At 40.9% G+C, this 15,970-nt stretch overlaps 1 protein-coding gene across 5 annotated transcripts in view; it reads left to right on the top strand.

Moving 5' to 3' along the window:
* Nucleotides 1-15,709, top strand: part of PIK3R1 (phosphoinositide-3-kinase regulatory subunit 1) — an 88,607-nt gene extending 72,898 nt beyond the window's left edge. For 3 of the 5 annotated variants that reach the window (XM_066241982.1, XM_066241983.1, XM_066241984.1), the window contains exons 8-16: nt 6,478-6,580; nt 7,345-7,443; nt 7,542-7,722; nt 7,970-8,095; nt 8,843-8,985; nt 9,210-9,386; nt 9,497-9,565; nt 10,245-10,415; nt 11,487-15,709. In XM_066241982.1, the coding sequence (XP_066098079.1) occupies nt 6,478-6,580; nt 7,345-7,443; nt 7,542-7,722; nt 7,970-8,095; nt 8,843-8,985; nt 9,210-9,386; nt 9,497-9,565; nt 10,245-10,415; nt 11,487-11,676 (1,259 nt within the window). In that variant the 3' untranslated portion in view covers nt 11,677-15,709. Of the gene's footprint in view, nt 1-2,600; nt 2,880-4,899; nt 5,043-6,477; nt 6,581-7,344; nt 7,444-7,541; nt 7,723-7,969; nt 8,096-8,842; nt 8,986-9,209; nt 9,387-9,496; nt 9,566-10,244; nt 10,416-11,486 lie in introns of those variants that run through there. The other 2 variants (XM_066241986.1, XM_066241985.1) reach the window with 2 other exon arrangements.
* The last annotated feature ends 261 nt before the right edge of the window (nt 15,710-15,970 follow it).

The following is a 15,970-nucleotide window of genomic DNA, read 5'->3' as shown; positions in this document are numbered from 1 at the left end:
GACTGGTGCCGGTGTGTGGGCCATTTGGTACCGGTCCTCAGAGAAAGAATAAATAACTTACATTATTTCCGTTTTATTTATATTTAAGTCTGAACGATGTTTTATTTTTAAAAAAATGACCCTCTGTTACATCCGTCTAAGACTCACTCTTGATGCTTGTCTCGGTCACATGATACATTTATCCGTCCCACCCTAAAGGCCAGTCCATGAAAATATTTTCTGACATTAAACCGGTCCTTGGCCCAAAAAAATTGGGGACCTTTTTTAAGGGACTGGCTTGTGGAGCGAAATAGGGCCTATTTTTGCCTCTGAAACTTTAGGGAAAGGAAAAATATTAAGATATACCATCTTGACTACTTTGGAAAGCTAAACTTAGTTTTCAGTTATGTAAGTTTTCCAGTGTGGCTGAGTCTTTGGGTCTCAGATAAATGCTGAACCCTAACATAGAAGTTTTCTCCACGAGCTTAGTAATCACATGAAAAATATTTCCTAATTTGTAATGACATCTGTGCATTTGATTTATTAGTTGTTAGTGAATCATATGCATTAAGTGACAGTTGAGCAATTATGTTTATTTAGTGTGAAATTTTGGACATAGTGTGAAATGAATGAAAGTACAGAAACTTGCCCCTTTTTTTTCCCAAGCAGCAGTCACTGACTCTGTTCTACCAGTAGAGGGCTCCCTTTTTAAGCTAATAAAGAGCATGTGTCCGGCAGAGCGCTTTTCCAAGGCTAAAATTGAATGGGAAAAGACTCAGCTCACACTTTCAGTAATATAATAGAACCTCTATGGTAGATGATTGTACACATTGTGAGAAATTGGAAGCAAAGTTTACAAATCTATTTTAAGACTTTTTCTGTAAGTAGAGGGTGTACTGCTTTCCAGTGGATAATTTTCTTCTGAAACAGAAAATACACTGTTGGACTAGAGAGCATTTTAACCTGAGGAGGTTTTGACATGAATCATCGTGAGCATCCAGGCAGGTAGGCTTAAGAGACTGATATTTCCAAGGTTTCTAGCTTTAGAAAGAACTATTTTAAAAATAGAACAAGATTATGTTGTTCAGGATGTAAGGGCATTTTCTGAACTAACCATATGTCCCTGTAATCAATCAGCTGGCAAGTACTGGAAGAGTCACTTATACACTACCCACACCCCATTGGAAAAGGAAGGTTTTTGTATTACATCAGTTACACCAAAGGAAAGTTTGTAAAGCCACTTTCACTGTGAGTTTAGCAACACTTCCCAGATGTTGCAAATAATCCGGAAGATATTTTTGCCTGGGTAGACTTTTTATCAGCACCTCGATCTTTATCGTTGCATGTGACCATCGGATCATCTTTCCATACAGAATCTGAGGGTATAAAGATGACAGATCCCATATCTCTTCAAAAAGAATGAGATGGTAGCTTTTTTAAAATTTAAATAATCTAAAAATAGAAAGCAAAAAGTCAGTTTTGCTGTAGCTGTGAAATTTTTGGCATGTAGCATACAAGAAATTAGCTTCAGTTTCACTTGTTAATTTTTACTTTCTCTGGCAGAGGGAAGTGAAGTGCCGGGCCAGTGGGTGGAGCAAAAGGAGTTTAGGACTAAACGTCAGAAGGCTGGGTTCTGGTCCTAGTGCTGCGGTTTTGTGCAAACCAGTTTACTGCTCAGGGTCAGACTTGTGTGCGTGTGTATAGCACGAGAGAATCGCTTGACGTCATCTCTGAATTACTTTCTGGTTTTAACAGCAGTGATCCTGTGATTTTACACTGTGTTTTGGTTCCTGGGATAATAGTGAAGGTAATAAATACAAGTGAAAATTTTCCTAGGTCAAATTTTAATTCTTTAAATAGTAGCCAAGTAAGTGTAGCATATTGCACTTTTCTCAAATATAGGACAAAAATCCTCCAGAAAGGCGTTCCATTCTGCTTGCCCTGCCATCCTTTGCTCCATGTGGCCTTCACGTGAACCTAATGCAGACACCCCTTTTAATTATTACAGAGTCCTGTGGCTACTAAAGCCTGAGTTGAAATTGACTATAAAAATAGCTGCAGAGTGGATTTGTTCTTTCTCAGCCTTCAATTGGTTGTGGACTACAGTATCCATGCAGAATTAGAATAATCTTCCCTGGGACTGTTAAATGTTTTTTAAACCTGCTCCCTGCCTAATTGCTGCATAGGGCTTTCCTGTTACACCTGCGGGCTGCCTGTGCCAGTGTGTGGGTGGAGGTGGACTCTTGCAAGGCATAGTGTTCTGGGCCATTCCGAGAGGTTCAGGCCTTTACAAGCAAGGCTTTGATTCTATTTTTTGCTGAACTAGCTCAGCCACTTCCTGTGTTTGGCTGCTCCGAGTGCCTCGCTTCACTGTGGCCACTTGAGCCCTGTGAGCCAGCGAGCGCGCCGCTGCAGCCAGTTAGAGAGACTATTTTAGGTCCCCGCACAATGGCCTTCTCATTTCCTCGGCGAAAATGAGTGAGTTGGGCTGGCATTGGCCACTTGTTAGCAGATGACAACTTTGACTTTGACTCGGGCTCCCCTCCCCTCCCTGAAATCCCTAGCTCAGCAAATATTTGAACCTGCCCAAGTTAATCATGAAGCCGCGATCTTTATCTAAGGGAGCCGTGCAAGCGCCCAGGCCCTTTCCCTCCCCAGTGCTAGACCCACCTCCAGCAGCGCTCTCCGTGGGGAGCCGGCGGTGAGCGCGCAGCTGCTGCTGTGCGCGCGTGCCGGCTGCCTGGGTCCTCCCTTCTCCTCCGCTTGAGCACCGCCTGCCGGAGCCCTGCGGGGCGACGCGGGGCTGGGCCCGGTTACTGGAAGAATAGCTTTTTGGATTTTTTTTTCATTCTCGGATACAGGCATTCACAGAGAGACCGTTGAAATGCATAACCTGCAAAGTAAGTTGCTTTTAATTTGTGCACTTCTCTGCCCCTTCGGTGTTGCACTAGGGCTTTTTTTTTGTACTTATGTGAAAGGTGTGTGTGTGTGTGTATGTGTGTGTGTGTGTATGTGTGTATCTATGTGTGTGTCTGTGTGTGTGAGAGAGAGAGGGAGAGAGGGGGATGTTAAGCACTCCCTGGGGAAGGCAGATGGCAGATTAGGGGATATATCCCCCATTACCTCACAGGGCACTGGGCGAGGAAAAGATGGGGTTAGGTTGGAAGTGAGGAAGGAGGTAATTACAAAGTGTTTGGCTGGAAGTTGGTGCCTGGCCAGGCCTGGGAGAAAGGTGGACAGTCACCTGCCCCCTGCCCTCCTCCCTGGGTGGCTGTGCCACACGGGCTCCAGCAGCAGGGCTGATTTGCACCAAGAGCTCTCCCAAAGGCATGGGTGGCCCTCTGTTGCACGCTCCACAGCTGCCCAGAGAACTTGTCTCCTTTCCTTAAGGCGCAGGGGGGAATCAATCTTTTTATTAAACTGAGAGATTTTTTTCTGAATCTTATCTCAGAGCACCCCACTACCACCACCACTTTTACCATTTTTATTTAAATTTCAGTTTAGTTTTCTTAAACCCTTGGGAAAATAGAAAAGTGAGTGGGAGAGGGTGGGTGGGTATAGGCTGAGTCTGCCTTCCCAGTTAATGGGGAAATGAATTAAACCCAAGAAGGGGATTCAGGTGAACGGTGCTCAGAGAGTGGACTGCCTTTTCTGCTATTGTCTATATTTTATGATTCCAAATTTGATAGAGGTCTACGAGTAAATTTTTAGAGCTTCTATGCTCTTTAAATTATCACACAAATATGTATGCAGATCACAAAGCCCACTATAGTTTTTAAATACGCTGCATTTACATGGGAGGGGGGAGCTTTTCCCCCACTCTCATATTAGAAAGAGAAACCTTTTCTCAAGGGATGCACAATATAAGAGCGGCAGGATTGTATGCAGAACAACTTTAAAGAACAAAGCTTAATAATTAGGTTTATAGGGAAATTGTTTTTTTATATTAAATACTGATAAGAAGGAATAGTAATATTTGTCCCCAGTGTGAGACATTTGAGACAGAGGGGATAAAAGCTAAAACTCCCCCCTCCAAGCAGTATTAGATGGGTTCATCGGTGAGAAATACTTTGCCAAGATAACTCTACCCCTCCTCAGCACTCTGATTTGCACGGCCTCTTTCTTTTTGGAAGATACAGCTTACCTTGACCAGTATTGTTAAGACAGTAACATTCAAATTCTCATTAATAATGTTGACAGTTATGTTATTTCTGCTAATAGACCTCTTCACTCCTGTTAAGAATTTTCAGTGTTAGTCCCCAAAGTCTAAATTAGTCTCTGCAATGTTTGGTAGAGAATGAGATTTTCCCTATATGTTCCCTTTCAGTTGTGCTTTCTAATGTGGTACATTTGTGACAGTATTTTAAGTTCTGAGTTTTCAGTGAATTATATAGGACTGAAATTAAATATCCAGAGTGCTTTCTGCTTTTAATCTGTATGGGAAGTACTTAAGGACTGCAAAATATATCTTAAATATACCATTTAGATGCATTTGTAAGATTTTTAAGCCAAGGAATGATCGGACTATCTAAAAAACCAGATGCACTGGGGAGGAAAAAAAAAAGCTACGTGCTGCAGCGTATCAGCTTTTGTCAACCTGCCAACAGCGGAGCGTACCATGCTGCAAGGAGTAATAAAAAGGGAATTAGGAAACTCACTGCTGGAGGAGAACAGTCAGATTAAACACCTTTTTGAAATGATGAGCATGTATACATTGCAGTTCTATTAAATGTAGATTCTGAGTGAGCTTGGGATTGTGCTGAGGCTGGTGTAGAGGAGAAATGATGAAGCAGGAGTGGTCTGGTGACATTTTTCTGACTTGATTGGCTGCCGGGTGTGATGTAATAGGTTACAGTGCAGCCCCTTATAGGTTTTAAAATGAATTCTAAGGCACCATTACAAAGAAAGCCGGACTCTTTTCTTATAACTGAGCTCAGCCAAGGAAACTCTCGCACAAATGTACAACACTCTTTGGAATATGGAAGACCTGGATTTAGAATATTCTAAGACAGATATAAATTGTGGCACAGACTTGATGTTTTATATAGAAATGGATCCACCAGGTAATACTGCAGTATTCTTGTAGAAAACTACTTTAATGTTATGGCATTTTATTTTTTATTTTTTGGCAACTACTATAACAGCCTTTGTAGATTTCTATTTGTTAATTTGTTCTAACTTAGTAAGAATTTGTTTGATCATAGCTTGAAAATGAAACAGATTGCCTGCCTGTGGAAGCAGGCAGGTTAGGCTGTATGTGGTCAACGCTTATTCTTACTTGAATGGGGATGAATAGCATGCCAGTTTTTCACCGGTGTCTTTTGTTAAGATTTTTTTTTTGCAGTTTGGGTTGTATTGGTGTATATTGTTCCTTTAATTAAAATGATGCTTCCTTTGTGCTGCTTCTCTCTGCTGACAGTGGATGAGAACAGTGTAGTACTTTGCAGTGCTGACACTTTGGTACTTTAGGAAGCATGGAAAATGTAGCAGCGGCTGCAACTCAGTTCTAGGTGACCTGAAACTGTTCTAAATCAAATGCTGAGACTTTGCTTGCTCTCTCTTGTATTAAGATAGTCTGATGAGAAAAGAAGTTGGCTCTCCATTCCTTAGTCCTTGTCTTTATAAACCATTCTTGGTAGACTCCTAAAATCATTTTTTGCATAAATTAAAATAATGACCGTGTTTGAAAACTTCCGACTTGGAATTTAGCTAAAAAATCCTAGTCCGACTTTGCTTTCTGAATTATTTGATCCTGGTGTTAGCCCTCCTCCCAGTTAAGACATTTCAGAAACCTGCAGCCTTTCATTTGTCTCCAGTTGGTATAGGGAGACTGATCTGACATTGAGGAAGAGAAGAATATGGTTTTTAATCAGTCAGCAAGTAGAGCACGATTTATCCAATAGAATTTTAAAACAGACACTAAAGAGATTTAGGTCGCAGATGAGTTTCTTAAAGTGGCTTTTGGCAGAACAGTGCCTGAAGTACTAAGATTGGAGAAAACTAATTCTCCTCTTAAAACATACTGCTGTAGATGAGCGTCTTGACCACAACAGCATTTGTGGAGGACAGAAACTGTATTTGTCTCTCATAATTAAATAAGAAGAGGAAATTAAAGCCAGCCCACATGATTCCTCCTGCTTATATGTTCATGGTTTCTTACTTGAGGTGGATGAAACTTGAATATAACTAGAACCTAGAAGCAAAAAATGGCATGGCTCTGGATTGACTCTGAAATTCATTCAAGTGGCCAGCCCAGTTTATTTGTTAGTCTCTAAGCTGTTCTCTCTTTCAGTTTCTTTTCTCTTTGAACCATACTTGGACGCTGACAGCTTTCTGATTTTTTTTTTTTTTTAAGAAAACTACCTTCCATGTTTCATGGAATTCTGAATTAGTGTTATATTTCACACTCTGCTTTTATTTAAAGAAATTAGTTCTAATTTAACATGTTTATTTGTACTTGGGGTTGCAAACAACTTTTTCTCTCTCCTTAATCTACAGCATTGCCTCCTAAACCACCAAAGCCCACGACTGTACCCAACAACAGTATGAATAACAATATGTCCTTACAAGATGCAGAATGGTACTGGGGAGATATCTCGAGGTAAGCCTATAGAAACACTTACGTTTTCACTAGAGCTAGAGAGTTTTCGATTAAGAAAAAGGAAAGCACCAGCTTGCTAAGTTCCATTTTTAGGCTCTCATCCAACATAAGCATGAAGTGTACTTGGTTCTCTTCCAAAGATGACCAGAGAAGTTACTGCACCCTGGAGAACTGTGGGTGCTGGATGCCACAGGAAGTGAAATATCCGAGAAGTTCAGCTGCTGACAGAGATGGAAGAGAAGCACCAGCATGAAGTGACACTGCCCCAAGGCAGTCTGAACAGTGACTCCCTGTCAGGCAGAACTCTTAAGAGTTAATGTTATTATCTCTCACATAATAAAATAAAATGGCATTTTTAGTCTTAGCTTTTTTAAGGGGGGTGGGGAGTTGGGATGAAACCTATAGGGATCATGTCTTGATTTGAAGATTTGTTACAGAGTTTGGTTAAACGACAAATTAAAACCTTGTACCACAGCTATACCAATAGTGAAAGTAGGTGTTGTTGTTTTTTAAACTCCCATGTACCTGTTTGTAATGAGATGGAATTTATGACATTTTTTATGTAAACAAAGAATAAATTGTTAAGCTCTGAAAATGTAACTAAGAAATGTAAATCTGTAGGGGCAGGGAGTGAGAGGCTTTCTCTGTACTTTCTGCTTAATTTTGTTATGAGCCTAAAATTGCTCTAAAAATTAAGTCTGTGAAAAATATACCTAGAATCGCTAAATCCTCAAGGTAAGCATGGCTTTGTGTTTTCACTTCAGGGAAGAAGTGAATGAAAAACTTCGAGATACAGCTGATGGGACCTTTTTGGTACGAGACGCATCTACTAAAATGCATGGTGATTATACTCTTACGCTAAGGTGAGTCAGAATGGAGGTAAATTGGGTTGGTTCAAGTTGACATTAAACCAGCTTTCTTTAAAGATTGTAATGTCGTTATATTTATATTGCATTTACAGGAAAGGAGGAAATAACAAATTAATCAAAATATTTCACCGAGATGGGAAATATGGCTTCTCTGACCCATTAACCTTCAACTCTGTGGTTGAGTTAATAAACCACTACCGGAATGAATCTTTAGCTCAGTACAATCCCAAGCTGGATGTGAAATTACTTTATCCAGTATCCAAATACCAACAGGTAATCAAATACTCATATTGTCATGTTATTTAAGTAAGATACTTTCAATGATTGGAAACATTTTGAAGCAGAGGAATTACTATAATGCAATTGGAAAAGCTTTGTACTTGTAATCACAAAATTACAATTTTGGAGGAACTAAATAAAATACTTGAAGGATTTTTCCATGTTAGATATTCTGTTAAACAGTTCTTCATTAGTGAAATAACTTATCAACAGAATTTCTTCTGTTATACAATCCTTCTAGGATCAAGTTGTCAAAGAAGATAATATCGAAGCTGTAGGGAAAAAGTTACATGAATATAACACTCAATTTCAAGAAAAAAGTCGGGAATATGATAGATTATATGAAGATTATACCCGTACTTCCCAGGTGAGTTTTCTGTGAATATCAGATTAAAATTTTGGAAGTCTTAGTTATCAAAACCTAACATGGATTATAGTCACCTTTAGTTTTTACAAATAAAATTGGGGGAGAGATCATTTGTTTGTAAACCATTATTGATTTTTCTAGTAGTTTATTTTTTGTATCGCTAGGCCTTTTGAATGAAGCCTGTAAGTTTCAGAATAATAAATTAAGTTCACAAGATAAATGAAAAGGTTGTTGTGAGTTTTAAGTTAATTTGACATAATTCTTGATCAAATAATTCTCTTTAGATTGGAAACTAGTAATCATTGGAAGTTCCACAGACTTGTCTAATCTCAGGAATAGAGCATTATATACTCTGCCATGAGAAAATGGAGGCAACACTTACTGTCATATTTTTCCTAGAGAACCTCTAAGACCCTTAGCCTTCTGTAAGCCATCCTGTATCTGAGGCTGGCAGCGGGAATAGAGGCAACATGATGTCCTAAGCTGCTGATAAAGTGGGGTGACTTCCAAAGACAGAAATTTAGGAAACTGTTAAGCAGTCACCTTCCATAAACAAATAATTCCCAAAGGCACTGAGTGCTTTCATGATAGTGTTTTAGTAGGTTTTATGAAGTAGAGTCCCACCTTGCTAACAGAGTACTTACGTTCTGGATAATCATATAGTTCAGATATCTGGGAATGTCTTGCAATAAGAAATTACCTGTTCTATGAAAGGTGTGACATGGTCTTACTAAAATTGTGTTGCAGGAAATTCAAATGAAAAGAACAGCTATCGAAGCATTTAATGAAACCATAAAAATATTTGAAGAACAGTGCCAAACCCAGGAGCGCTATAGCAAAGAGTACATAGAAAAGTTTAAACGTGAAGGCAATGAGAAAGAAATACAGAGGTTGGTCAACCATAAGTGTTTCCTTTGTCCTTGTGCTAGAGATATCCAGAATTTTTTAAAACTGCTTAAAAATATCTTGCTTTCTGTACTTAGCATAATTTAAAAAAAGAAAAAAAATAGGAAGAGGAAAATGGCTGGGAATCCACAGTGAACCTTCCCATAAACTGGGGGGAAACCTTCATGATGAACTCTGGTAATTACAGAGGGGTCTCTCTTGTCTTTAGGATTATGCATAACTATGAAAAGTTAAAGTCTCGAATCAGTGAAATTGTGGACAGCAGAAGAAGACTGGAGGAAGACTTGAAGAAGCAGGCAGCTGAGTATCGGGAGATTGACAAACGCATGAACAGCATTAAGCCTGACCTCATCCAGCTGAGAAAGACGAGAGACCAATATTTGCTGTAAGTGTTGGAAACGAGACCCTCTCAGGGAGTGATGAGTAATGGCTACAATTAAGGATAAGTTATAAAGTAAGTTCTAAATGCATTTTTTTTCTGGAACTCTTTTTCAGGTGGTTGACTCAGAAGGGTGTTCGGCAGAAGAAGTTGAACGAGTGGTTGGGCAATGAAAACACCGAAGAGTAAGTCGTTACCGCAGATGGGAGGCAGCAAGAGACTTTTTCCTTTTAGGAAAATGCATGACTTGCTTTATTTAGAGAACAAGTGAGGAATTTTACTGAGTTTGGAACATCTTGTAGGAGAAAATGTGTAAACTCAGTCTCATTACCCAGAATTTTTAAACGGGAAACTTTAGAGAGGCGAGATACAGATTTATTTTCCCATAATGCTGTAGAGTGACACTGTGTCCAGGATGATGTCCCTGCATATCTGGCCCATGCTAGAGAAAAAAAAGGATACAATTAGGCTTAGAATATTCTTGAAGCTTAGGCACATGTTTTGTTTGAATTATCTGAAAACTGGCAACCCTCCTAGTTCATCAATTTCCTGATCTAAACTGGACAGACAGGATCGTTTAATACCTTCCTCCCTGCCCAGGAACCTGAGCTCAGTGGCTGACTTGAGAATAAGAGGAGTGTAACTTCCTGCTGCTCTTTGTCCCAGGAGGTGACATGGAGGCCTCCCCCGGAGGAGAGGACTCAGGCCAGAGAGGCTGGTTGAGTCAGACCCGTGATGGTTGGTCTGACTCGCTTGTAGGAGGGGCAGAAACGAGGGAGAAGTGAGGAGGGACAGGAGGGACAGTGAGGCAGGCTGGTGGCTCCCACGCACTTCTCTTAAAAACTCTCTCCCCTGCCTCCTCAGCCAATATTCACTGGTGGAAGACGATGAGGACTTGCCGCACCACGACGAGAAGACGTGGAATGTCGGAAGCAGCAACCGAAACAAGGCTGAGAGCCTCCTGCGAGGGAAGCGAGACGGCACTTTTCTGGTCCGGGAAAGCAGCAAGCAGGGCTGCTACGCCTGCTCTGTGGTGTATGTATCCCCAGCAGACTCTGTCCGGGCCGCACCTCCTGAGGAGGGCTTTCGTGCAGCCAGCCACGGGGCGGGGTTTCGCAAACATTCTCCTCTGGAAGACTCACAGGACCACAGTAGAGAAGGTCAACAGTATAGAAATCAAACAGGCATTAGATTTTAAAGTCTCTGTTCAGAGAGTTTAGTAGAAAGAAATCTGCTTTTGAATTGGAATATTGGGGTTTGGGTCCCCATTCAGCAACTACTATTTATTTTTCCTCCTTTAAAATGGAAATAGCAGTGCTTGCTTTTTATTTTTGCCTCCCAGTGCTAGTATAGTTAGAATCTGACGTAAGCACACAAGAACACCACTCACAGGGAACACGTCCCCATCAGGAACCGGTTGCTGTCCTTGAGATAATTACAGCCAAGGGAAGACATTTTTGTCATGTGGCATATGTTCTTTTTAGTTTATTTCTTACTTGTCCGGGGAGTGCTTTGGGCGTGAGTTCTGGCTCACTAACGTTAGCCAGAGTCGTGCGCGCCCTCCGGGGGCGAGGTTCTAGGAGCACGTCCTCCTCTGCGCTGCCTCCGCGGAATCAGAGGAGCCGTCCTGTAGGCAGGGAGGAAGACACGAGTGGAGAGCGCATGCCAGGGTGGAGAGGCACGTGGGCGTTTCCATGCCAGCCCGAGAGACGGAGTCTATTAATAGCGGTAACACCGTGACTCCCGTGGCCCAGCGTGGCGGCTGGCAGCTCCCGCGCGGTGCGTGCGCTGCATTCCCGGCGTTCCCTCAGGCGTGTCGTGCACAGGATCTCATTTCCCAGAGCCTCCCTGGGCCACGTATATGACTATCAGGTTCCTTTTGAACCGTTTTAAATTTCAAAACTACAGCGGCTCGGTGAAGCCGGGCGACCTACCAGCCTCACTGGGCCAGTGAGTCCAACAGTTAACCTGGGACTGTTACCCTCCTGGTGACTGGCCTGCGTCAAGCACACTTCTTTAACAAGGATGATTTTGTTAAAAACATCTGACAGTGTCACCATTTGTCCTGGTCGGGGTCAAACCGTGTGTGTTCTCTCTCCTCTCCAGGGTGGACGGCGAGGTAAAGCATTGTGTCATAAACAAAACGGCGACGGGCTATGGCTTTGCCGAGCCCTATAACCTGTACAGCTCCCTGAAAGAACTGGTGCTACATTACCAACACACCTCGCTCGTGCAGCACAACGACTCCCTCAACGTCACGCTAGCCTACCCGGTATATGCTCAGCAGAGGCGATGAAGTGCGGCCTCGGAGCCTCCTCCTGAAGTTCAGCCACCCTGAGGCCTCTGGAAAGCACAGGGCTCCTCTCCAGCCTGACCTGTGAATTGAGCTGCGGAGACCAAGGCGCCTGTCTGCAGATGGGACTCGAGCTTTGACAAAAAAGTCGTTGGGGAAGACGTGCAGCCTAGCACTGGGCGGTGACCAGACGTTTCTAACCCGGAGTGCTTATCCTTCCTTCCTTTCCTTTTTCCTTTGGTTTAATTTAAAGCCACCACAACACAAAGAGAAAAAGAAATGCAAAAATCTCTGCGTGCAGGGACAAAGAGGCCTTTAACCATGGTGCTTGTTAATGCTTTCTGAAGCTCTACCAGCTCAAGTTGGAACCTTGTAGACCAGAGGATGGATGGGGCTGCGGAGCCCTGGCCTGGGAATGCTTGGTCCAGCCTGGTTTAGCCTGGGTGTTGCTGTGCACAGTGGGCCTGGACACTTCGCTCTGTGGATTATTTCATTTTGTAACAAATGAATGACATGTAGCAGAAAGGCACTTGGCCCTCACAAAGGACACTTTGGGAGAAAGTCAGTTCACAGACATTCAGAGGAAATTCTGTTGTAGCAAAGTGCCAGAAAGCATTTTGTTTTAAACTTTTCAACAAAAATACAAAACCCACCAATGGGAAAATGGAACTCGGAAAACAGGACTTAAATTGACATTCAGTATATAAAATATGTACATAATATCGGATGACTAACTATCAAATAGATGGATTTGTATCAATACCAAATAGCTTCTGTTTCGTTTTGCTGAAGGCTAAATTCACAGCGCTATGCAATTCTTAATTTTCCTTAAGTTGTTATCTCAGTTTTAAATACACCTTCACAATAAGCTTCCCCTGCCCCAATTTTTGTTGGCTTGAAAATACTGTTCTCCCCAATTTCTGTGTTAATATTCATTTTGTTATTCTTTTACTTTTTTTTTTTTAAAGAAATGTACAGGATGCCAGTTTTAAAAAAAGGCTTCAGAATTAAAACTATGAAATATTTTACAGTTTTTCTTGTACAGAGTACTTGGCTATTAGCCCAAGGTTAAAAAGTTCATAACAGATTTTTTGGACTAAATGTTTTGTTGGGCAGTGCCTGATAAGCTTCAAAGCTGCTTTATTCAATAAAAAAAGAGAAAGATATATGAATACAACAAAGTATCGCTGAGTTCAACAATGTTGTTTCAAGACTCTTAAAATACGGTACCTGGCAATGTTTGTTTCATAAAGAATTGTGAACTTCTTGAATCTGGGGGTGGGGGGTAGCAAAGGGATGTACAGGTGGGGGGGTCGCGTGGTGGAATGCACTTTCTCATGATTAGAGAAAAAGTAACTGCAAAGTGAAGTTGCTTATATTTCAGTCTTTCCCATTTTGATCTGCTAGTTATGATCAATTATGACAATTATAAATCTACTAGGACTTGAACACAGTGCAGCTGGTGAGATATTTCAGTTCTGAGAAAAATAGGCTCTCGGAGCTACGTTCTGCCTTTGTTTGGAGCACTGATTCCAAGGCATAGATTGCTACATTTAGAAAATATGTCTCTTTTTAGCATAACTCTACCATTACAACCAACACACATTCATTTTAGGAAAAGCATGATCTGAAAAAAAAAGATTTTTACCTGGCTATTTTTTATTTTCCTAGCTTCCCATTCAGGTTAGGTCATCAAGCAAGTAGGCATGGTTGTAACTGTTACTGCTCTGGGCTGTGTGGAGCTGGTTCAAGTCATGGCCGTTTCGAGAATCATAATAGTCCTCATTCATCCAAATTTGTATGTTATACTTCACTGTGGGGAAAAGGAAGGGATTGTTAGAGTCATCTTTGCAATTTAGGGCATGAGTGAGAGGTTTCCTGATTCACATATGCAAAAACCATTTTCTGTTTGGTGGTAATTGTGCCTATATTGGGAGGAATTAAGGATAATTATAATGGTCACTACATGGTAGATTAGAATGGAATCTCACATTTTCAGTTTTTCTTTCTCAACATTAGATTCACCCACACCTTTCTCTTTCCTTCAAATATTGGGGTGAGGGTTTTTTTTTAATGTTGTTTTAAAATTCTTTTGAAAGACTCCTAGCAGCTGACTTAACCAACTGTAGAATGTATTTTTTTTCCTCTTTACATGAAGCTACTCATATCAAGAGCAATAGTCAGTCTTATACAGCCAGACTGTCAGACGTCAAACTTGACTGTACTGATCTGACCGTCTCCCTCTCATTGCCAGACAATTGATGATTTTCCTGGTTTGATTCTGTGTCTGCTTTAAAACTATCCACGTCACACAGAAGTCTGACGATTAGTTCATTGTAGTTTATAAACTAGGATGGTTTTCTTTTTTCTTTTCTTTTTTTTTTGTAGCCCATCTGTGAATTATGCTATTAAGTATAATTTTCATGTAATTTCTAAAATACAAGATCTGTAATGGAATGTTTTATTAACAGCTACATTTCATAAAGAGTTTTGTTAGTGTTTTTTGCTTCAACACTTTGCCAGAGGACACGGTATTCAGCATCTGCCTTATTTTTCATCTCAAGAGCACCAACAATAGATTTTCTCTGAACTGGGAAGGCAGGATTCCTCCCTCCTATCACAGTGAGTTACTACACCATACCTATGCTGTTCCACCTCTGCTAGAGGCCTGTTTGATTGTAGCATGCCCACCACCTGTGTCTTTCTGGGTGTTTGCCCAGCAGGGCTTTTTGGGTTCCTTTAGACAGTCATCTCCCAACAACCTGGTCTCTGGGGCTCATAGGTATGAATGGATACAGCCAAGGCACTCTGATACATGCTCTTATCCATGCATTGATTTCCCCACCCAAGATAGCATCCTAAAAATAAAAGCCAGAAGCTAAGCTGCAGAGAGGCTGTGACAGGGCTGCAGAGGTGGGTGCACTGGGACCTGTTATTAGACAGAGAAAAATTATAACCATGCGAAAAGGCAAGAAGCATGTGTTTACAACATCTGACAACTTCACAGCCCTTTTTATATGTATATATGTATATGTGCATGGACTGTGTTTCCAGTACACCTTTCAACCAAACATCCACAGTTGTTCAGTTCAAGTGCATAACAAGCAAATGTCTAGTACAGTTCTTATGTATCTGTATGGGTTGTTCTTTTCCTGTGAACTTGCTTTGTTTTGTCTTATAAAGGTGAAAATTGTTTGCAAGTGAAGTGAGAAGTTCATAATTCTTTGGATTTTTTTTTTCCTGTTAAAAGTTACAACTTTTGGGAAGCTGGTCTTAGATGACTCGCTTAACTTGGAAATCCTTGTTTTCAATGTGTCAAGTCAAAATGTGTTTATGTGAGCTGTCACTGTAGAGAACCAATTGCTTTGTCGTGTAGCTGGTTATGAAGAAGTAACGTGTTTGGGAAGTCCTACTGATGTTCCTTATTGGGAGAAAAATTCTGCTGGTTTTAACAACTGTGCTTTTGCTATGCATGGTATTCAAGTCAGCTGGAAAGCAGACCCTGAAATTTGAGTTCAGAGTCACTTAACAAAGGGGCAGTTTAAAGCACAATGCCTCACATGGGACAAAGTTCCAAAATGCCAAATTCTTATTTTTTTAAAATCTAGTTATATAAAATGCTAGTGTGAGTAGGGAGGGAGCAGAATTGGGTTCATTGGAAACACTATCCAACTTAACATTAAACTTGTCACCATGAGATAGCATTAGCTACCCAGGATGCTGCTATTAAAAAAAAAAAAAAGGAAAAACAAACTCATTTATATGTGTGTATTTTTTAAAGCTACAATCTGTTCAATGTTTTTACAAACCTGTTTATATGACATTGTTAAAATAAAGTTGGTCTTTTGACGAGAGGGAGGATGTGATGGTCAGTTGTAATTTTGCCTTTACAAGGCAGCTGGGTGGGGGGTGGGGGAGCGTGCCTCCTTGACATTTGGTTCAAGCTATAGATTTAATGGAGCTATGTCTTGTTTTAAGTTGCTTTAATGCCTTGTATTAGGTCTTCAAACAGAATAAAGGTTGTTTCAAAACTTAATGGTGGTTTGAAATTTCAATGATCACTGAAGAAATATTTCTGAAACCATTCTCCTGCTCTTTTGGTTAATGAAGGTTTTCTGTTTCTCTCGTCTCCCACCTACCCCACTTCGATCTATTATCTCATTTTTGTAAAGTGAGAAGGTCATTAAGAGTGGTCATGTGAATGATCACTCAGTGTTGTTGACATAATCACCTATATCCTAAAAGATGAAAAATACTTCTAGGTGATGTCATTCCAAGGCATGTTCTTGCTATAAGA

The sequence above is a fragment of the Saccopteryx bilineata genome, chromosome 1 (assembly GCF_036850765.1).
Source record: "Saccopteryx bilineata isolate mSacBil1 chromosome 1, mSacBil1_pri_phased_curated, whole genome shotgun sequence".
In the NCBI taxonomy this organism is placed as follows: domain Eukaryota; kingdom Metazoa; phylum Chordata; class Mammalia; order Chiroptera; family Emballonuridae; genus Saccopteryx; species Saccopteryx bilineata.
Note: the sequence above shows the minus strand (reverse complement) of the source record. Positions and strands in the feature narration are given on the sequence as shown.